Below are 23,476 nucleotides of genomic sequence, written 5' to 3'. Positions count from 1 at the left end.
AGATCAGGATATTGTCAATGAAAACTATGATGAACTGATACAAATATGGTTGAAACACGCTATTCATGAGATCCATGAAGATCTTTGGAGCATTCGTAAAACTAAAGGGCATCACCATAAATTCATAGTGCCCATAATGCGTCCTGGATGTTGTCTTATGCATGTCAGACTCTCTCAATTTAAGCTGATGGTATCCGGATCGGAGATTTATCTTCGAGAATACTGACGCTCCCTGAAGCTGATCAAATAAATCTTCGATCCTGGGCAGGGGATACTTGTTCTTGACCGTGACTCTGTTCAGCTCCTGGTAGTCAATGCAGAGTCGCATGCTGCCATCCTTCTACTTAACAAACAGTATCGATGCGCCCCATGGAGAAAAGATAGGGCAAATGAAACCCTTAACTAGCAAGTCCTGAATCTGATCTTTCAGCTCCTTCATCTCTGTAGGTGCTAGACAGTAGGGTGCCTTAGAAATCGGCATTGTACCAGGCATAAGCTTGATAGAAAAGTCCAGTCCACCTCTCTGTCCAGTGGAATGACTGAAACATTTTCAGGGACAATACTAGGGAAATCTCTAACCACATCGACGTCCTCTAGCTTTTGACTGACTGGCTCTGACACTGTCACAATTCTGGCAAAAAACGCCTGGCAGCCTCTCCTCATGAGTTTCCTCGCAGAGATGCAAGAAATGATGTGCGGCATCTGCTGATGTCTGACTGCCTCAAACACAAACATCTTACCGCTAGGCGGTCGGACGGATACTGACATCCGTCGAAAATCTATGACAGTTCCATTAGAAGAAAGCCAGTCCATGCCCAAAATGATGTCAAACTCCGGAAAATGTAGCGCAATTAAATCTCCCTGTACCGCATTTCTGTGTAACCAAAACTCCAATCCCCTCACTATCTGAGAAGTGAACATATGATGCCTGGATGGAATCGATACTCTGAAACCCAAATCCATCACCTCTGGTATGATTCCTAGTCGCTTGATGATTCGGATATAAACGAATGTGTAGCTCCGGAATCTAGCAATATATGCATGGATACACCTGAAATATATATTCTTCCTGCGACAAAAGATACCATCAAATCTGTTCGCAATGAAACTTAGGAAATTTCCTACCAACAAATAACCCAAAATCCTCAAAAATTTCAGTAATTACAATTTGGCCCTTAAAGTTTTTGAAAATTACATTTTTGTCCCACAATATTTCGAATTTTAGCCCCTTATAATTCCTTAAAAATTTTCGAATTTTCATAATTTTCTCCCCCAAAATTCAAAAAATTTGACACTCCCTTAAAAATTTTGATTTTTCAAATTAAGTCCTTGAAATTCCTAACTCATTTAATTCAATTCTTAACTCCACCTAGGTAGTGAATGCAACTTAATTTATTCTAGGTTCTCCATTCCAAAGTAACTCAACATCCAACATAATAATCCATGCATTCGAGGCAGTAAATAAATGAACTTTTAAGCGTAGGGATTACCGATGATCAATGTAGAGTCTGGCTCGGCTTCTGCCTCTTCTGCATGCATAACGCAGGCCTTGCTAGTAGTGGGGCCTTGATTCCTCGGACGGTCAGTTACTTTATGGCCCTCTTCTTTGCATATGAAGCACCTGAAAGTACCCCACATACACTTGCCATAGTGAAGTTTGTTGCACTGTTTGCACGGCGGTCCTCCTTCCGGCTTAGAAGCCCCTGGTTCCGGAGGTGGCCGATGTTGTCCTGGCCTTTTGAACTGACCCCGGGGATTTTGCTGCCCCTGCTGCCTCGGTGGCCCTGAATATTGCTTCTTCTACGGCTGAGTACTAGCCTAATTCTGATGCCTCTTCCTCTGCATCTCAAAATCAATGTTTCTCGGCGCTTGCTCCTCCTGAAATGCACATCCAGTCGCCTCATCGTAACTAGCCGGTCTCATAAGCATCATATACCAGCGAAAAGTAGGCCTGAGGCCAACCATGAAATGCCTCAGCTTCTAGGCGGCATCTCTAGCAATATGGGGCACAAAGTGACATCCCTTGTCGAACTTCTGAATAAACTCGGCCACAGACGAGTCCCCCTGGTGGAGACTCATGAACTCCCTCGTCAGAAGACCCCTAACATCAGCTGGGAAATACTTACAATTGAACGTCTCCTTGAACTGATCCCACGTGATGGTAGCCAAGTTCAGCCCAAGCGTTACTCCCTTCCACCAAAGAGATGCATCATCTCTCAACATATATGTGGCGCAACTGACCTGGTTGCCATCCCTCATATCCAGGTACTTAAAATGTAGCTCCAAAGATCGAATCCAACCTTCTGCCAAGAATGGATCACTAGTGCCCCCGAACTCCTTCGGGTTGAGCCATCTAAACTACTCATATATGTCTGTCTTGGGTCGGGGAGCCTGCTGCGCCTGCTCCAAAAGTCTAGCCATGCCCTCGAGAGCTCAAGTAGCTGCATCCAATGGTGGTGGTGGTGGTGGAGGTGGGCCTCTACCGCCTCCTGGAGTATCAACTTGTCTGTATGTACTGGGGGCGCGTCTGAGAGTCATGATATCTGAATATAGTCCAAATTCTAAAAGTAATACATCATGCAATTTAATCTAGTTTTCAAAACATTTCAATTCTTAAATCATGAAAGCAGCTAAAAATGTATTGTAAATTACAAATCATGTAATCATGCAGGTGATAGCATCAAAACATTTAAAACATGTAAACTTACAGATTTGAGGTTTGAAGACTGAGCTGTAAAATCTGGCGGTGGAACAACCCTACACAGGAACCTTGCTCTGATACCAACTGTGACGACTGCTACTTAAAAATGCTACTAATTTTTTTTGTAAAAAAAAGCTAATGCCTGAAAGTTAAATCTAAATGCATGCATGCGATACTGCTAAAAGTGTACATTGTTAAAATAACAATAATCAACTAACAGGAAAACATACTGCAATTTAAATAATAGATAAATCGTCAAACCTAGACTTACGTTTAAAATAATGCAATAAGAAACACGTAAAAATATTCACAACCATCAACATAATAGAATGACCAATGACGTAATAAAATGAGCGAGTAAAATGTTCATGTCCACTCCTATCCCATAACCATGATATGCCGAAGAAATAAGGTTCTCGGGTTAGCGTGCGCACATCCAGCCCCGCCGCCTGTAATGTTATAGCAAGTACATATACATAATAAGCAATAATGAAAAATACTGTAATGAGAATACATTTCATGATCGTAAAAATTGTATTCATAATCATAATATGTCGAAGCATAAATATTTTCATAACATATCACTTCATATCAGCATATACGTGTTCATTTTCTTAATTTGAACTCCGTTCATCAGTTGTGACTTTCATATTATGATGTCAGTCGATGGATCCATCTACGTCTAACCGTGGTACCCGGCGGCGGGGACATCAGCAACATCATTAACCGTCCACTGAGCCCTGGCCTTACATGTCATCGTATTAGTCACAACCAACTCCCATCCTTCAAAAACATGACATCATATTCATCACTAAATAAAACCATGTATATATTAAACTTGCACAACACATCTTCAAACCCTCAAAAACCATCCTTCAAAAACCATAACATCATATTTTCTGCACAACACATCTTCAAACCCTAGTACACTAAACTTGCAAATTTTCGACCCTAGGCCCTACCGGCTCGGACTAGCCTTGGACCAACCTTCCTAGCCCACCTTAGAAATCTCCTGGACCAACCTAACTCGAGCACACAGCCCCATGCACGCCACAAGACACACACACCCGAGGACACCCAAGGAACTCCACCCACGGCCGACCTCAACTCCATGACTCCGATCGGCCCTAAAGACAAGACCAACAGCGTGCGGGCCACTCTATGCCATGACTCAGACACACCAGGTTTTGGTCCATGGCTTGGAACAACCCCTCACACCACCGGGTCCAAGCAATTTCCTCGATCCAATGAACACCCACGTTTCCCTCCTAAAATCCCGATCGGCCTCCACAAAACATGGCCCTAACGTGAATCCAACACCATGAAACCCTAGTACTTGACTTGCACAGTCTCTTTGACCTTAGCCATAGCAGCCCCTTGCAATGAAGTCATGAAAACGTGAGCCATGTTCACAAAGGCCTGAATTTTTCCATGTAAAACCATACAAAAACGATAGTACATGATAGATCAAAGAGTTTCTCATGTAAATATACGTATATCAGCATACATAGCGTGAATGATGAGAAAATTGATGATATAAGGCATGTCTTAACAATTAAATGATCAAAATCTTAAAGATACGCACGTGGGACGTGCAACGGAGAGGCGGAGAGAAGCTTTTCTTGAAAATAATGAGGGGGCCGAAGCTTGCTGCTGCAAAGGGGAGGGAATGCTGTTGTTTTCATGTGAAGGAGCTGCTGCAAAGAGAGGTGGGCGGCCAAAGTAGGTTTAGGGTTTAGTTTAGGTGTTAATTAGTTCAAATAAAATGTATTAATGGGCACTAATTACATTTTAAGAGGATTTAAAAGGGTATTGAGCCCATTAAGCAATAAAACCAACTAAAAAGCCCAATAACACTCTCGAAAAATATTTCGGTTAGGTACGTTTGTGAAAATATTGCCCTAACCTCAAAAAGTCCCCTGATTCGATAAAATTTGTGTACCGGTTAAAAATACAAACCGACGAGTAAAAATACCCATCATGACCCATTTTTCGAAAATACCCTTAAAAACACCTCATTTTAAGTAATTAAAATTAATTCTTCAATAAAATTATTTTTCCTAATTATCTCCGGTCTCCATTACTCGTTCGAGAGCGAAATGCAATTTAAAACCCTAATGCATGAAACTTAAAAATAATCATGAAATAAACCGTGTGCAATAACCATGAATTAAATGCATCAAAATCCTTAAACACATATTTTAAATAAAATCTTAGATTGCATGTATTCAAGTTATGTAGTTCGAATTTCCTAGACCTTATATTTGTAGTCATTTGTTGGTCCTTGGATGGCCTTTAGGACGGCCTTGCCCTCGCCACATATGTGTACTACATGATCACTGTAAAATTTTCAAGGGCGTATACTGAGAAAAGCACCCAGAGGGTTTTCTCTCATCACCCGATCCTCTGCCATTCCTGTCCGGACTCTACCTCCAGGCCTCCTCCACATTGATGTACTTTTTCCCCTAGGACAAAAGGTTTTCAAATTCCTTGGGAAACCTTTTTAGTAGGGACCGGAAGAAATCTCCTTCTTGGAGCTCCTGAGTGAAAGTTGTAGTCTTGGTCTCGGGGTCACAGAATGGTACCTCCGGGACTGCTTTATTAAATTGACAAATGTATGACCACCACTATTCATCGTCGTTCTGATTTACTTTGAACCAGCTAAAAGCACTCTTATTATACTTCTTGTTGTTACTGAAGTTATGCAATAAGATGTTCTTAAAGTCTTCAAAAGAATGGATACTTTGAGGTTCAGGATTCTCAAATTAAAGCTGGGTTGAGCCCACCAGTGTTGTTAGAAAAGCTTTGCACTTGATTATCTTCATAGCAGCGCAACATCGACATGTTCTTGAACCGAGTCAGGTTCTCCCCTAGATCGGTATTTCCATCATAATCTCTTATCTTGGTCGACTTGTAGTGAATAGTCAAGGAATCATTCACTATCTTGGTAGAGAAAGTACTTCCCTCCACTAGGTCTGGGGAATCCGAGAACACCCGACCTATCCTTCTATCTTCTTCACCTTCTTCCTCAGTTCTTCTAATTCCACGGCCATGGTAAGAGCCTTGGACCCTACCTGAGAGCTCTCCTCCTTATTTTCAGACATTTCCTGGAGATAAGATTTTTCCACGGATTCTTCCTGCTCCTGATCATGATTTTTGTTTGGAGGTAATCTCCCGACCATGGCCTCTTGTACAACTGTCGTTACCCATTAGGCAAGCTCTTCCGAGGCAACAATGATGGTTTGATGATGATCCTTCAGGGCGAATTCTCATGTGGGACTGCTGAGTTTGAGGTCTCCCTTCCGAAAGGATCCTTATGGGCTGATTTTCGGGTGGAAATTATATCTACGTCTATACATCTTGAAACATCCACTACTCATTTTTCTTTAAAATATACTAGGCAATTTTGTTTTTTATATCCATCATGCATTCGGCCGAAATAATACCATACATAAAGATATGTATTTTTTTAAAATAACTTTGCACCATTTTAAAAATAAATCAACCAACTATTATTTAAAAATCAAAAGGAAAGAAATTCAAAGCATAAAATCATAAATCATCAACCAAACCTAACTTTAACTTTTTCAAAACTAATTTAACTCTAGCATCCTCTCAAAAACTCTCAAAATCATCATAAGTCATAAAATCTTAAAAGTAACTTAAATCATTAGCATAAGTCATAAACTTAAGTGCGGAAAAATTAGCACTGGTCCTCGGTTGTGTGCACCTTAGTCCAGCAAGATCAACCATCAAGTCCCTCATTAACATCAACATCATGCTCACATGTGTCAATTACACCTAGTGAGTCTATTGACTCAGTAAACCTTAACAATGATAACAAGTAATACATATACATCCACATGCAACAGTGAAAATACTTTTACTTAAAATAGCTTTCCATGAACATGCATAAACTTAAACAATTTTTCTTTAATCATATACATTTTTCATTTTCATCATATACGTAAACGTTTTCCTTTTATTGAATTCGGATCGCTAATTGTGACTTTCATTTCGGCTGAAGGTCGATGGATCCATCTATGTATAACCACAGTACTGGGCAGCGCGGACACCAGCGACATTCTCACTCGTCAACTTTGCCTTGACCTATCATATCATCATATCATGTTGATGAAAATACAATCGTCGGGCTCCCTCTGAGGCCTTTTCCCTCACCATATCTCCAATCATATCATCGTATTAGTCACAATCACTTCAACTCCTTCAGCTTTTTATATTTTCATCAATCATAAAAACTCATGCATATTAATAGGGGTGTCAATTCGGGTGGGTCGGGTGGGTTGGGTAGGGTTGAGCAACAGTACTATTCAAAAATTGCTCAACCCAAACCCAACCCAAACCCGATCCAACTCGAAAACTCTAAATCTGAACCTGAACCCGAATCAACCTGATAAACTCGTATAACCTGATTTTGAATTTTTTTATAAATTTTTTTTAAAGAAAATAAAAAAAAATAATACTAATATTTTAATTTAAACACATAATAATAAAATCTCTCTTATATATATGATTTATATTTGAAAATCTAATTGTAGAAAAATAAAGTATATTTATTAAATCAAATAAACAATTATTCAAAAAATAAAATTTTTTTAAAATAATTAATAAATTATGAAAATTTATGATATAAATATACAATAAATATTTTTTCCGACATACAATATATAAAAATATAAGCAATGTTTATTGATTATAATTTTTTTAAAAAAAAAATTAAAATTTTCGAGTCAACCCAACCCAACCCGATCATTTTTTTCGGGTCAGCTATCGGTTCAACCCGATCTGACCCGAACCCGAAAACCCCAAACCTGATTTATTTCGGGTTGAATCGTGTCGGGTTGGTGGGTCGTGTCTGATTTTGACACCCTGTGCATATATAATTCTTTTTTCTTTTAAATCAAGCAAGCAACATGTCTTTTAGCATTAATGTTTCATCAGAAAATTTCATAAAATTATAAAATAAACATTTTAACATATATTATAGCATTCAGGGTATTGCCAGAACGTCTAACCATTTTTAGGTGTAAAATGATCGTTTTACCCCTAGAAGCATAACTTTCCAAACATATTCCTAGACCACGAAATGATGTCACAAATCATTCCAACTTAACCTATTACTTTAAAACACTCCCTTGAATATTCCTTAGGCTTAAAATTTAGGTTTTCAATAATTTCCTCGATTCGTTTTTAAACTTAGACGTACGTCCCTATTTTGACTCTTATTGACTCGAAACTCAACCAAACTTTAATAAATTTGAACCAAAGCTTAATAACACCTAACTAAACCATATTCAACCCAAATCAAGCCAATCAAGACCCATGAACAAGACTAAGAAGCTACTGAATTTTTCTGCACTTATATTTCAAAACCCTAGCTTGCCTAACTTGCACCCTTCAGCCCTAGCCCTTAACCAACCTAACTAGACCCTAGCTTACCCCCTTAGGGCCACAACCAAACCCGAGGCAAGCTACTGGACTGAACCTACCAAGCAAAGAAGCCGCAGCCACTCAAACCTGTCGCTAGGAGTCTCAGGCGTCCAAGCCTCATGCACGGCCCCTTTCCTTCACACCAGCCCTCATGCAACAAACCTAGGACCTTGAATAGCCTCTTTTAGGACCCTTGAACATGTTCCTACAACAGCTACAAGCCGTGCCCTCCTAGGAAGCCAAGTTCGAAAAACCCTAGCCCTTAAACTCAAATTTTTGTTCATCAAGGTACCCTATCTTGTCCATCCTTTAAACATGCACCTAAGGGTCCTTAAATAAGTAAAAAAAATATCCCTTTAAGTTCCCCTAGACAGCCCATTTGTGCATCATTAGGAAAAAGTTTAAAAGCAGAAAACTCTATTTTTATGCATGTATAGCCATAAAAACGAAAATATATAAAGTTTATCATGTTTTTCATGCAATCATATATCAAAAACATTATATGGTGGGAAAGATGTGTGAAAAAAAGATTAAGGTGTGTCTTTATGTATTTTACGCACGAAAAACAACTTACGATGACAGGGACGTTGATGGAGAGACGGGAGGAAGCTTGCTCAATTTCCTTCAAGGTTAACGTGACTTTGTCTCCCCAACGTGTGTGTGTGTGTGTGTTGGTGATGGAGAATAAGAGTCCTAGTATGATTTTAGGGAGGTGGGCGTGAGTTTGAGGGTGTGGGAGCTTAGGGTTTAGGGCCTTGTTTATTATAAATTAATTAATACAAGTTTAGGCCCACTAATCATATTATATTAGGTCCATTAAGCCTATTAGTTAATATTTAAAATATTTTGTTTAGGAAAGTTTGTGAAAATATTAGCCGAATTCTCAAAAAGTTCGTATTTTCATCGAAAATTGAATATCATTTAAAAATACGACTCGACGTGTAAAAACATCTCAAAAGTTGTCATTTTCGAAAATATCATTTAAAATATACCATACATTAAACAATGTAAAATATTTTTTAAATACAAATATTTCTCCCTCTTATGACTCTCGGTCTCCGTTGCTCGATCGCATCTCGAATAACCATTAAAATACAATTTTATGCATTCTAGTTGAAAATCATATTTAAAACATGAAAACATTCCTACCATAATTACTGGATGTAATTAAAATAATTTAATTAAAATACACAAGAAATTTGATAATCTTGTATGCATTGGTTCACGTGGACCTTCAAATTTTCGAGACGTTGCACATCTGATTTTTTACATATGGCACCGATGATGCTGCTCGAGAAAATTAGGTGAGCTAGGTGGGTAATTTCTCGGACAGAGATGTGTTCTTTCCATATACATGCTGGTGACCGAGCAAGAGGAATCCGAGCTGGATAGTCTGTCTACCTCATAACAAGAAACATTAGTGGGGCGCCAGAAGAGTTTGTGATGTGGCTACTCCGACACTTAAGTCAGTCAAGTATGCACGCAAAGGAAAGAAAGTGTGTTTAAGTAAATATGTAGAGAGTGCTTTTGAGAATGAAAAATGAACTCCTTGATTTTACCTCTCTTGGGGGCATTTATAGGGTACCAGAGTCGGTGACTACTTCGAGATGCTTGAATAATGGCCACGATGTGAAGATGTGGCCCACGTCTTAGCTTCTGCATGATCTGAGATCGTGGATGGAAACAAGCCCGTTGATTATCGGCAGATAGGTCCTTGATCAATTGAATTAATCTTCTTTTGTTGCCCGATTGAGTCCATGGGCCCATGCTAGTACAAGGTTGTAGTGGTCTGAAAAGTTTCCTGGAATTATGCATGCTCGTGGTGGTTTAAAAAAGGTGCTCTTTTTTTTACCCAAGCTGGCTTCCACCTGTTCTCCTCTTAGCTTCCCGAAACCAGCTCTGGGTAGTTTGTAGTGGTCTGAAAAGTTTCCTGGAATTATGCATGCTCGTGGTGGTTTTAAAAAAGTGCTCTTTTTTTACCCAAGCTGGCTTCCACCCGGTCTCCTCTTAGCTTCCCGAAACCAGCTCTGGGTTCCCGATCTTTCTTCCCCCCCTTAGTGGTCTGATAAGTTTCTTGGAATTATTCATGCTCGTGGTGGTTTAAAAAAGGTGCTCTTTTTTTACCCAAGCTGGCTTCCACCCGGTCTCCTCTTAGCTTCCTGAAACCAGCTCTGGGTAGTTTGTAGTGGTCTGATAAGTTTCGTGGAATTATACATGCTCATGGTGGTTTAAAAAAGGTGCTCTTTTTTTACCCAAGCTGGCTTCCACTCGGTTTCCTCTTAGCTTCCCGAAACCAGCTCTGGTTCCCGATCTTTCTTTCCCCCAATCTATATATATATATAAAAGCAGAGTTTTTGCTAAAAATAGTAATTTCCCGCCAAAGTGTCATTTCTAAAAAATGAAAGATTTACATGAATATTGACACATGTATACTGCAATAAATGATCACTTAAATTATTGTTTGCATTGATTACATCAATTCATTTAATTCAATTAATTTTTATATTAATTCAAATGTAGTTTATGCATTATATGTTTTTTATTTTTTTTACTCAAATTAAAACTAAACTCTATTAAAAACATAAACTATATTAAAAATTTTGCATTGATTATATCAATCAATTTAATTAAAAACTGTATAAATAAATTTAAAATTCAAATGATTGCAATGTTCAGTATCACTCATGAGATAAATCATTCAAAAATAAACTTTTCTATTTTAAGTAATTTCATGCCCAAATTACTTGCTAAAAAAGAAATATAATATTTTATTAGTTTATTTAATTTTCTAAAAATAAAATTGGTTGAGTGTAAAAGTTATCACTACAACAAGGTTTTTCAATGAACATTAATTTACCATTTAATAATCATAAATTTTTTTATCCCAAATGCATATTATTTCGAAATTGCCTTAATTTTAAAGAATTAATGCGTTGTAGTTTTCTTCCAAAACTATATGTATATTGTATATCTTGAATTGTCTTCTTAAAAATTCAAATAAGAGAGCACAAAAAAATTAAAAGAGATATATTCAAAAGAGTTTCAAATGGACGTTAAATTACTCTCAATAAACATGTATATTACCTTCTATAATCAGAAATGTTTGACACTCAATGCATGCAATTCGAGATTTCCATAATTTGAAAGAGTTACGTTAATGTATGATATAATTGTGTCAAAAGCATACAATGTATAATTTTTGTCCCTTGAGATGTCTTATTTGAATTTTAAATTATAAATAATGCAATATTGCATATTATATTAGAAGTCAATTTTACTCTATTTATCTTATTAAATTTATCTACTCCAAAATTGAATTCTGAAATGACTCATCTTTTCAGCACCATATATGAGTTGAATCTTTGCAAGATGTAATGTTCGTTTAAATTTAGATTTGTTCGTTGTTATGAACTACCTACATATGGAAACAACGAGAACAACGAGACATTAAGTTTGAAATCTATTTTTCATGGTCGAGAAATAAAAAATATTATTAATCTATTTGTACAAAATGTTAATTATTACGTATTACTAATGTGACAATTTTCTTCTATATTACAAAGTTCACGGATACATGATAGTATAAAATTTTCCGTAATGGAAGTTATTAAACCAATTCTAAAGAAAGTAAGCATCTTTATTAGAAGACACGTTATAAATTTTATTGACATTGTTTTGGAATACATAATAAATGTGAATTAAATAATTTTTCTGATTTATGCATAATTTACTTAGGATCACATGTTTCATTTTTCTTTCAGAATAATAGGCTGTTGTATATTATGAAGAGATTTTGTAAATAAAATCACAACCCATTTGGATAAAGATATTGATGAAACAATTATTGTTATCATTCAAATGTGTCGAACACGTGCCATGTCACAAAATTGTTTGTGAATGTGGATTTAGACGAAATTACTGAATTTTAAAAAAATTATTTCTCATTAATTTTATTGAATGTGATTTAAAAATATTTTTTATCACGTGTTAAAAAATAATAATATATAACATCTCGAAAGTTAAAGAATTAAATATGTATTAAGGTTGGTGGCCGACATCAATACACTAAACACGATAAACATCATGTCATTGGCTTAGACTAACAAATTTAAAATTTTGATATATGATAGTTATTATTAACCAAAAAAATTAATTGACATGCGTTGTATTTAAGAAATTTTTTTAAAATAAGCGAAAAAATAGTTTTTATTTTATTTTATTAATCATATTATTTTTTCAATTTAAATATTTATTCACTTTTAACTAATTTTTAATAATATCATACGTGCATCGCACGGGTTAAATACTAGTTGAGTTAAGGAATGAGTTTTTTTATTATTTAATAATAATTTTATTTATTAATATTGGGTCTCTATACCCAACCCGAACCCCAAAGCGAACCAACAATACGATCCCAAAAAGTCCCGTTTCGCGTTTGGAAATGGCCATCCCCTGCCCACTGTCAATTACGTAATTCCAATCGTCGCCCTCAAATTCTCCTTTGTCCCTCTCCTCCTCCCTCTCCCCCTTTTCGTCCAAACTTTCCGTATCCATAACCTGAAATCCGACTTGCTATGGGAAATTCACGTCAGTTTTCTGTTCATCTCGCACTCGGGGGTGGTGCAGGTATCGTAGTATGTGTTACGCACCTACATTTTGAATTAAATCTTTCGTTTTATCAAATTAACTTGTTTCGTCGGAGTATAAATTGATCTCAATATCGATCCATCTATGCCGTTTGTATTCAATGATATTGTAGGCGATTTGAGCAATAAATTTAGTGGTAGCGATTATTAAATTTCATTTTGTTTTATTTTCTGATGCAGTTGCTGACCTGCTGTTATGGAAGAAATGGTCGCAGAGTGTTGCTTTTCTTGTGGGTTCAACTGCCATGTGGTTTCTATTTGAAAGAGCTGGATACAATTTATTGTCATTTGTGTCGAATGTTCTATTGTTACTTGTCGTAATCTTGTTCTTGTGGGCTAAATCTGCATCACTTCTTAATAGGTACAAGAACTAAGATATCTGAAAGGTCTGAGATCTTTATCCACTATTATTTTTAGATTTAGTAGTTATTGCGTTTTGTTATTCTTTATCCAAAAGTTTAATGAGTTTTTGTCTTGCTCGGTGCCTTAAGGGATGTACGGAGTGTGGAATCTTTAATGTGTGAATTTTGATTGGATTATGGACGAATAACAAGTGAATAACTTTATTCTGTGATATTAGACCTCTGCCACCTCTCCCAAATCTTGAGGTTTCTGAAGAGACTGTTTTGAAGGCTGCTGATGAGATGCGAGTCTGGGTAAACCATGCATTGTCAATTGCACGTGATGTTGCCATTGCTGGAAATCTTGTATTCTTCGCTCAGGTGTTCTAGCTTGTTCTCCTACATTAATACAGTATCGGTTTTTAATCATGAACATGTATGTGCTGATTGAGGGATTATCCATGCCTTCGTGGAATTATGTTTATTAGGTTGCTATTGGCCTCTGGATTATTTCTTACGTTGGTAGTTTATTCAACTTTCTCACTTTTCTGTACATTGGTAAGTATTGAATTCTCTGCATGGATAACCTTATTTTTTTTGTTTTTCACAATAATATTAATGTTGGATTTTGTGTTACTGAGACGACAGGTTTTCTTCTTAGTCTGTCTCTCCCTGTTTTGTACGACAAGTATCAAAGGCCAATTGATGAAAAGCTGAATGTTGCATCTGATATAGCTCGTATACAATATCGGAAAATTGATGACATGATACTGAGCAAGATTCCATGGCCTTCAAACAAGGAGAAGAAGATACAGTAGATCCATTGTAAACCTACAGTTTAATGTGTCTTGTGATAATGTTTCTTATTGCTGTACATTTGATTTATTCATGCCTCATCTTGATAGTGAAACACATATTGAGCATGTCTTGTCTAGATGAGATTGTTTTTTATCTTAGATATTTTATTACTTGATGCATGCAAGCAAGAACCAGGAGAAATATTTCTCAAAGAAATATTTTGATTGCATATTTCTGGATTGACGTGCTGCTTTGACTTGCCAATTGAAACCTTATGTTTATTAGGTAGACTCTTTAGTTGTAGCGGTTGGGTGAGAGGCTCTTCAGGCACAAATTTAGTATGAAGTTAATTAGGCATCTCTGTCATTAGATTGGTTAATTGATTAGACCTCGGTAAAAGAAGAGATCTTCACTTCTTTGCATATATGATGTTTGCATCATGACAAGCTACGCGTTGCACATACTAGAAACACCTAACACCATATCACCTTGATGCAGCCTTGTCCCTTCTGCTGTGAAAGGATTAGAAAAAATGCAGTTTCTGCTACGGTGTGTGGGTCACTACATGCTGACATACTGTATACTTGCAAGTCAGCAATTATATCATGTGCCCAATTTGGGTATTTGTTGAAACGTGTAGAGATATATTCTATCGATCAGAGAGCTTTCAATAATTTATACTTCAACAAGAATTAAGAAATTTAACAGTATCTTTGTGTGTAGGGAGGACACACTACCGTCCTCTTGTTCATTTTTTATTTGCATGTGTAACTGCCTTGTTTGGTGAGCTAGACTCGTACTATGTAAGGTTACAATGTATACAAAGAAGATGAGTTTGTTAGCTGCTGCAAAACATGCATGAACACACACCACACACACAATTTGAATGTTAACTTCTGTTTCTTCAACTTATATAGGATAAGCATTTACAACAAAAAATATTACGTACTGGTAGATGTAGAAATTGAATTGCTTGAACTTGGTAGGAACTACTATGACCTTTGAGCTGTTGTGCATCTATTTACCCTCTAACATGTCCATGTACTTAGCAGGTAGCTTTTGTTTGGTGCTTAGCGGCTGACATGCGCTGAAATGAGTTTTGCAAATGATATGGAGAGGGGCATATGAAGATTCATTAGTGTTGCTTTGTCTACCCATATTACCATGACTAACTTAATTGTATTTTGTTTTGCTTATTCAATTTGATATGAAAACTACTATTCTAGGATCAATAGTTTTGCTTGTGTAGTCTGTTATTGCCTATTTTGAATCTATTTATTTGTGAATAGTCGAGGCAATGGCTGGTTTTTTTTTTTCCAAGTACAATGATTTTGGTAATAGCATGCATGAAACTTGAAAAAGCTATCTCCCTTTCCCTTTTTCAATCCTATCAAATGGTTGGTGGTGATCCATGGTGGTTTTGTTTCTCAGATTTTGTGTGTCCTTTTCCTCCGTGTTTGCTTTAGATTTATATGATTCAATTTATGTTTAGTTTTGTGCGTAGGAATACAATTTTTTTTCCTTAAATTGAATTTAAACATGATTTTATATAAATAATTTTTTCAGTTGTAAAAACTTAATAATGGAATAAAGTAAAGCACAAAATCATAATATTATCAGAACTTCGAAAATTTTACGAAAGAAATAAAAAATATTATGTTTAATTTGTGGTTTCTTTCCCATTTATCATTCTCATTCATGTTTAGTTTGTGGTTTCATTCCCTTCTGTCGTTCCACCGGATCGATTTGACATCCAGCTATGTAGATTTTGTTAATTGATTTTGGGTCAAGCTAAAATATGACAATGAAGAGGTCGGTCGGCATTATGAAGTCGATGCTCATCAACTTCTCGATGAACTCATTCATTGTCATTTCATGCTCATAGACCGAAGTTTCATCTCGCATACATATCACCATAAGCACTTTTACTGGGGCGTGCCTCACACAATAAGTTTGTGTACTACATAATTCTTGTAGATGCATGTGAATGTCAGCAACGTTCGCTGGTTCTTCGAATCGTCTCTGTGGTTCATTTGATATAGAAGCCATAATATAACCCTTAGCTTTCATATCATGGTTAGGGGAGCGAATGAGATATATATCCCAGTAGTCCTAGCCGTAAACAATGAATGCTAGGCATTGTCCGTATCAATATATGAAGTGTTGTAACTAATTAACTCGTTAAGCATCCCATCTGGGGAATACGCTCGCAAAGAATGAAACTCAATGGAATTGAGGCCGCACAAGCGTCCCACTATTTTTCATGCCTAGGTAGCTCCTCAACACTAATATTAATGTCTTCCTCTTTCAGAGGAGCCTTAGTAAGTGTATATCATAACAATCTTTAAATTTTTTAGCCAATCTTAATAGATAGGGCCGATAAGTTTTTATTTTTTTTGTCAAAAGTCGCGAAGAATGGATTATTAAATGCCATGTCAAAATAATATAGTGGAAAATGAATAAGATAAATATTATTGAGTATTTTAAATAATTTATTGACAAACACATGTAATTTAAATTTTTAATTATTTTCCTACTATTTTGACATTTTCACTATCTTTTTATGAAAATTGGAAATCGTATTACTTTATTGACCATATGGAACCCAATTAGCAAGTTATGATATCGAATAATATCAGTCAATCATAATTTCTAAAATATATAACCCGATTGCATCTCATTGGACATCCATGTTTTTTGCCTCATGTTTTGATAAAGACTTACTATATGACGTTTATCATCACGTATCAAGCCGACCCATCAATCTCAAATTAATAAACGGTCACCGTGAGTTCTCCAGTAATATAGGATGAAATCATATGAGTTTCACTCGAGGCAAATCTCATATCAGTGAAGACACAACTTTCTAGGGTCTAAGGCTCCATAATAATATGAGTCGCACATTGATCGTGAACGACATTTTTCATGCAACCACCGTTGATAGAAGACAAAAAATTATTAAACCTTTTAATTTTTTGTGTTTTAATATAAAGTTTGAATCATATTCAAAACGAGAGAATTTATTTTTTGATAATTTGTCTAATCATTAATTTAAAATTTGTGTAACATGTTTGGTTTATATATTTGCCTTATTCATAAAACTATGATATAATAATTAAACATACACATTACTAAATATCATATATAGCATAATAATAAAACGTAATGATTATTGTGACGTGCCGAAAATTTGAAGGTCCACGTAAACCACATGAATGCAATTATTAAATTTCTTTTGTATTTTATTAAATTGTTTTAATGAATTAAATGCATATTTATTTCATGAATTTGTGTTTTAATTCATGGTTTATTTAAAGTTTCATACATTAAGATTTTAAGTTGAATTTCGTGCTCGAACGAGGAACGGAGACCGAGGAAAAATAAGAAAAATATTTTTATTGAATGATTAATTTTAATTAATTAATATAAGGTGTTTAAAGTGTATTTTTTAAAAATTGGCTTGGTTGGGTATTCTTACCTGCCAACGTATATTTTTAATCGAAACGCAAATTTTATAGAAACAGATGACTTTTTAAGGGTTCGGGTAATACTTTCAAAAACTTACCAAAACGAAATATTTTTCGAGAGTGTATTCTTGATGAGTCTATTTTTAAGCTTAGTGGGCTCAAGACTTTCTTTAAACTTTTTAAAAAGCAATTAAGGGCCCATTATCACGTGTTTAACCATTTAAATTAAACCTAAACCTAACCCTATTCTAATCAGCCGCCCACCCCTTCCCTCAGCAGCACTTCACGTGAGTTTCAGCTGCAAGAGTGTTCGGCCATAGCTCATCCTCAAGAAAGATTCACCCTGCCTCTCCGGTTCGCGCTCGCACATCATTCTTCGTATTTTAATCACGTTTCTGGTTAAGGCACACATGTATCTTCGTTTTCTCTTCATTCATGCCAATAATTGTTCATATATATATGAATGCATAAGGATTTATTTCGGCTAGTTGAAGCTTCGGTTTTATGCAAGAATTGACATGAATGTGCATTCATTTTGTTAAAAACTCACGTGTTCTTGTATATGTGCAAGGGGATGTCGGTTTTTGTGTTTCTAAGTGCTGTACCCGATGGTGAGAGGTTGTCAATAGGCTGGAGTCGATGGTTAGATGGGTTAAGTTGAGATCGCTCGGTTTTTTTGTTGTAGTTTGTCACAAACCCCGTTACCCTCGGTTATTTTGAATTATGCGACTTATAGCTTAGTTTTCTAGAAATGTGTTCAACATATGATTTTTAGCACTTTGTGTTATCTTCAATTCGATAGAGAATTCGTAATTTTTTGATAAGAAACGAGAGAGATATGATTTTTACCGTAAAGCCGCACAAGCTGTGAAATTTCTGTGTTACAAAACCCATCAACCTCAGTTATTTTGAATTCTGCGACTTAAAGTTTAGTTTTCTGGAAATGTATTCAACATATGATTTTTATCACTCTGTGTTATCTTCGATTCGATAGCAAATTCGTAATTTTCTGAGAAGAAACGAGGGAAATATGATTTTTACCGTAAATCCACGCAAGCTGTGAAATTTCTGTGTCACAAAACCCGCACCCTCTGTTATTTTGAATTCTTCGACTTATAGGTTGGTTTTCTGGAAATGTGTTGAACATATGATTTGTAGAACTCCGTGTTATATTCAATTTAATAGAAAATTTGTTATTTTCTGATAAGAAACGAGGGAGATATGAATTTTATCATAAAGCCGCGCAATCTGTGAAATTTTTGTGTCGCAAAACCAGTCACCCTCGGTTATTTTGAATTCTGCTACTTATAGTTTGGTTTTCTGGAAATGTGTTCAACATATGATTTGTAGCACTCCATGCTATCTTCAATTCGATAGCAAATTCATAATTTTTAGATAAGAAATGAAAGAGATATGATTTTTATCGTAAAATCTCTCAAGCTGTGAAAATTGTGTGCATACGCTGGATATTTCCAGCGATCTTTGGTCTTGTTTCGTGGGTCCTAAGTGGTCTGAAATAAGGGGTTTAGAGGCTGGTCATGTAGGATAAATTTATGTTTGTTGGGAAAAATTTGGTAAAGTTTCGAGTTGATTTGGGTTAAAACCAGGACAACGGTCCAAGTTTTAAAATGCATCGATTAAATTTTGAAACGGGCTCGAGTTTATGTGTACGAAATATTTTAAATATGTTTTGGGATGTTTTAAGGAGTTTGGTAAGCTTCGGGTCAAATTTTAGAGGTCCAGGGGTAAAATGGTCATTTTGGGTTTCTAGGGGCAAAATAGTCATTTTGCACCTGGGTGAGATTTTTTTCTTGGCAGCGCCCTGAGCACATTTTATCATGTTTTAAATATTTATGCATCATGTTTATGATTTTTATGTAATTAAGAAAAATACTTTACATGTTTGATTTTAAGAAAAAGTTACGTATATGCATATTTTTATTAAGTGGTGAATATGACGATATTTTTGAAGGATGATAGTTGGTTGTGACCGACGATGTATATGTATACGATGACATGAGATATTATGAGCTGAGGCCAAGGCTCAGTGGACGGGTAATGATGTCGCTGATGTCCCAGCCGCCGAGTACTTTGGTTATACGTAGATGGATCCATCGAATAGAGCTGATACGATAAAGCTGATACGAAAGTCACAACTATTCAACTGAATTCAATTAAAAGAAAATATATATGTATATGATGACATGTTGAGGCATGCTTTGACACGTTTGAGTTTATACGACACGCTTATGTCCATGCTTTTAAGTTCACGAAATAATACTGATTATGATATTTTTCACTGATGTGTGCCATGTATATGTATTTGTTATTTCTGGTACAGGTGTGTTGAGTCTTTAGACTCACTAGGCGTGTGTGATGCAGGTGAGCTTGATATCTAGGGGACTGAAGGTGCCGAACTCTGAGTAGGCAGGCTTGGTGGGGCGACACGACCCGAGGACCACATGTTTTCCACATTATGATTTATGAGATTTGAGAGGATATGAACATTTCTATACGTTGGTGATTTTAGGATATTTATTCGTTTATGTTTACGTATAATTTTGGGATGAATTTGATTATTTTAAACTGCATTATTTTTACTGTCAAATATTTAAGATTATTTTTAAATGTTATATTTTTCTATCGAGCGCATGCATGCGAAACATTTAAATGTTATTTTGAAAATGTGAGCTTTTAAAATAAAAAATATTTCCGCATTTATAAATCAGTAGACGTTTCAATTATCGATCACCGAGAGGTATTTGATCCATGTGAGTCATACACAAATCAAAGTTTAATTTCTAGTTAAACGCGAGAATACAAATGTGATCATTTACAAAATATTTTCAGTAGTTTATATGTCTTCGGTCTTCAGTTGTTTGATCATATTATTTTTTTGTTTTTCTGAAAATAATTTGCATGCTAGAGTGAAATTTAAAAAAATTAATTATCTTACATGGTTAGAAAAAAACTCAACATAAGTTTATTCATGCCTAGTTTTTATCTATATAAGGAACAAACCATGTCTCTGATATCACTATCGAGATATCATGTTCTCGTGCTCTACATGCAGTGGAATTTCAAACGTTAATTTTCATACAATTTATACGCGTGTGTAGAGATCAGATCATAATACAAAAAATTCATAGGGTGTTCGAAAAATTTTACCTCCAAATTATTCATGTTAGGACATGGGGTCTCATTTTTTATTGCCGAAAGTGATATAATATTAAGAAAGATAAACACAAGAACATAAGAAATTTATAGTAGTTCCGCTCTCTATGTGGTTCATTCTCTATGCAAGAATTACGTTCACTCTCAGTTGTAGAAAGTGCAACTATCTTTTCCAATTTCGAAACCCAATTAATTGAAGTATCTCCCCGAGTGTAAACAAATCCAATAGTACTCTTTCTACAATTTACATGACCGGTTATGTTAGCATCAACATCTCCTTGCAAGACAAAATCTGATTTATGAATCATAAAGCAGAATTTTCAATACCTTTCAAATATATAAGAATCCATTTCACGGACTCCAAATAATATTTTCCTATATTACTCATAAACAAACTCACAAATCCCACTTTATGTGCCATGTCTTGTCTAGTAAATATCATTTCATACATAAGACAATCAACGACAGAAGCATAAGGTACATTGTCCATGTAATCTTGCTCTTCCTTACACGAAGGTATGATGGATCAGTTCTAGGCACCTGCGAGGGTGTTTCAAACACAATATTCTCAATGAGCTGCAATGGCACGTGTTCGAAGAATGTAAACACCAATGAATTAGATCGAGTTTGGTTATAAACCAAGCGGAAAATACTCGAAATAATCCTTCGTTAAGAAAGCTAATCAGTTTAAAGCTTTTAACTTGTGTAAACTGATTAACTGATATAAGGGGATCAGTTCTTGTATATATCAATTTTGTTATGGTGAGAACTGATCTGATATGCGCTCAAACTGATCAAATCAGTTTGACAACAATAGTTAAACAGTGATAGGATCGGTTAATAGGTAGAAAAGTGTTTAGAGGGGGGGTTGAATAAACACTCACGATTTTTATAACCTTCTTCGAGTATTAGTTTTGTGATAAACTGAAACTTAGGAATCTTGTCAGTCGATGACAATCAGTTTAACTAAATATAGTTGCGGAAATAAACTGACTGAAAGATAGAATAAATGACTGAAATAATAATGCAAGGATTTATGGATGTTCGGAGATTGAATAACTCCTACGTCACCCCTTCTATCACAAGGATAAGATATGCACTAAAAGATTTTGATCAATACAAAACTTGTACAGACCCATTTCAATTTGGACTTAACACTGCCAAGACTGAAACTCTTAGTTAACAACAATTTTCACAGTTCTTTGACTGGATTTAGCATGACTGATATAAGTAATACAGAGGTTTGTGCTAGTAAGCTCGAAAAGTAGCCTCAAATGCTACGAATATTTCTAATAAGTGTGAGCTTTTTGAATCTCAAATGAGAGTAACAAATCTAGCAGAATAACAGCAAGCTTGAGAGAATGAATGAATCGTATTTTTCAGCGCTGTGTCTCATCTGCTCTTCTCGCCTATTTATAGGCTTCCTTCCAAAGGTAACAATAATTATAATTTAAATCTTTGTATCCGTTGATTGCCACATCAACATTCTTCTGACATTCGTACACTGTATTCTCTGAGATGCGACGTTCCACTACGAGTTACAGTCTGCTTTGTACTATTGTCGGTTGAATGTCCTTTTCAACTGATGACGTGTCCAGCTGAAAGATCAGCTGATAAGTAGATGGGTAACCTCACAACTGAGTATCTCAACTGATCAGTTTCCAACTGATCAGTCAGTTGACAAAGTAGATTCAGTTCGGCTGATCTCAGTATGAAACTTCAGTTAGACAACTGTCAGTTCGTGTGTTCGTGATCAGTTAGTTCAACATATTTAATCTCTAATTTTGTCAAATTACCGAAATTAAGTTTCCAACAATTTCTCCCTTTTTGGTGTTTGACAAAACTTATAAAGTATGAACTGATCAACTGAACTTGAAATAATCTTCAATTTTATTGTAGATAAAATAACTTTTCCAATGTACAGATTCATACAAAGAATAAAAATACAGAATCTTCAAGTCTTCAACCATTCAACTGAAGTCAGTTGATCTTCATACATTCTTTTTCTTTCCTTTGTCTTCTTCTGTCTCTTTAATAATTTCTCCCTTTTTGTCAAGCACATCCACTTTTCTTGTTAGTATGCGGACCTCTGCTGCAATATCTGATACTGCATTCATCATAATGTCCTGCAACATGTCAATTCTTTTAGTGACCTTTTCTTCAAGAAAGTCAAATCGCCTGCCGACTAGTGCTTGAGTATGGAAGTGCGATTCAGTTGACAATCTAACTTTCTTGATTTCTTCAGTTTGGATATAAATAGCAGATACACTCTTATTAATCTGATTCAGTCAGTCTGTTGTAAATTCATAATTTGAATTGAGCTTCAAGTTATGTGCAAGCTGAGTAGATTCTATTGCAGAGATAGCATATAACAAACTGAGTAGGTTCGACTAAACGGTTTGAAGTTCTTCAAACAGGGCATCCGTGTCTGAAATTCTAGGAGACATGGCTCCAGAAGCTTCTAGAATCTGTTCCCTTTGATCTTGATTAAATACAACTATCGCACCGTCAGTTGGTTCTGTTATAAGCACCGCTATCTCTGAAATATCTTCAGTTAAATGGCCCTTGGAAGAACAGAAGTAGAAGAAGGTTCTTCAGCTTGTTCGACAACTGCTTCTCCAGTTGGAGCAACAACTGATTCTTTAGCTGGTTCAACAACTGGTTCTTCAGCTGGTTGAGAGATTGTCAGTACAGTTTGGTCGAAAACTGCCTGTTCAGTCACAACTTCTGATGGAACTGGCTGTTCAGGTTGATCAAAATTGGGCTCCTCAACTGGTTCTTCAGTTCTAAGCACATCTTCAACTGATCTAGAATTGTCCAGCTGAATATCTGAGGTGACTGATTTGATGACCTCATCTAGATTTGCCAGAGACAATTCAGCTTCAGTATATGGCAGTG

General features: G+C 35.8%; 2 protein-coding genes across 3 annotated transcripts; one reads left to right on the top strand and one right to left on the bottom strand.

Moving 5' to 3' along the window:
• Positions 1-450: 450 nt before the first annotated feature.
• LOC142550611 (uncharacterized) lies at positions 451-963 on the bottom strand. The gene has a single exon (XM_075659685.1). The coding sequence runs from the start codon at positions 961-963 to the stop codon at positions 451-453; it is 513 nt and encodes a 170-aa protein (XP_075515800.1).
• An 11,584-nt stretch (positions 964-12,547) lies between these two features.
• Positions 12,548-15,302, top strand: LOC142551177 (reticulon-like protein B11). 2 transcript variants are annotated; one of them, XM_075660263.1, is made up of 6 exons: positions 12,548-12,778; positions 12,979-13,159; positions 13,379-13,520; positions 13,628-13,697; positions 13,788-13,964; positions 14,987-15,302. In XM_075660263.1, the coding sequence occupies exons 1-5, from the start codon at positions 12,727-12,729 to the stop codon at positions 13,955-13,957; spliced, it is 615 nt and encodes a 204-aa protein (XP_075516378.1). In that variant the 5' UTR covers positions 12,548-12,726; the 3' UTR covers positions 13,958-13,964; positions 14,987-15,302. The 2 variants fall into 2 exon arrangements, with proteins under 2 accessions (XP_075516378.1, XP_075516377.1); XM_075660262.1 differs by having other exon boundaries at positions 12,549-12,778; positions 14,990-15,302.
• Positions 15,303-23,476: the final 8,174 nt, after the last annotated feature.

This window comes from Primulina tabacum, chromosome 7, assembly GCF_025594145.1.
Source record: "Primulina tabacum isolate GXHZ01 chromosome 7, ASM2559414v2, whole genome shotgun sequence".
Classification (NCBI taxonomy): Eukaryota; Viridiplantae; Streptophyta; class Magnoliopsida; order Lamiales; family Gesneriaceae; genus Primulina; species Primulina tabacum.
This window is presented reverse-complemented; position numbering and strand designations above follow the sequence as displayed.

Bases quoted from the DNA above. Each gene is read 5' to 3' on its own strand.
- LOC142550611 (XM_075659685.1), bottom strand. From the start codon at position 963: ATGGATTTGGGTTTCAGAGTATCGATTCCATCCAGGCATCATATGTTC.
- LOC142551177 (XM_075660263.1), top strand. From the start codon at position 12,727: ATGGGAAATTCACGTCAGTTTTCTGTTCATCTCGCACTCGGGGGTGGT. The intron at 12,779-12,978 runs GTATCGTAGTAT...TTTCTGATGCAG, and splicing joins CGCACTCGGGGGTGGTGCAG to TTGCTGACCTGCTGTTATGG. The intron at 13,521-13,627 runs GTGTTCTAGCTT...TATGTTTATTAG, and splicing joins ATCTTGTATTCTTCGCTCAG to GTTGCTATTGGCCTCTGGAT.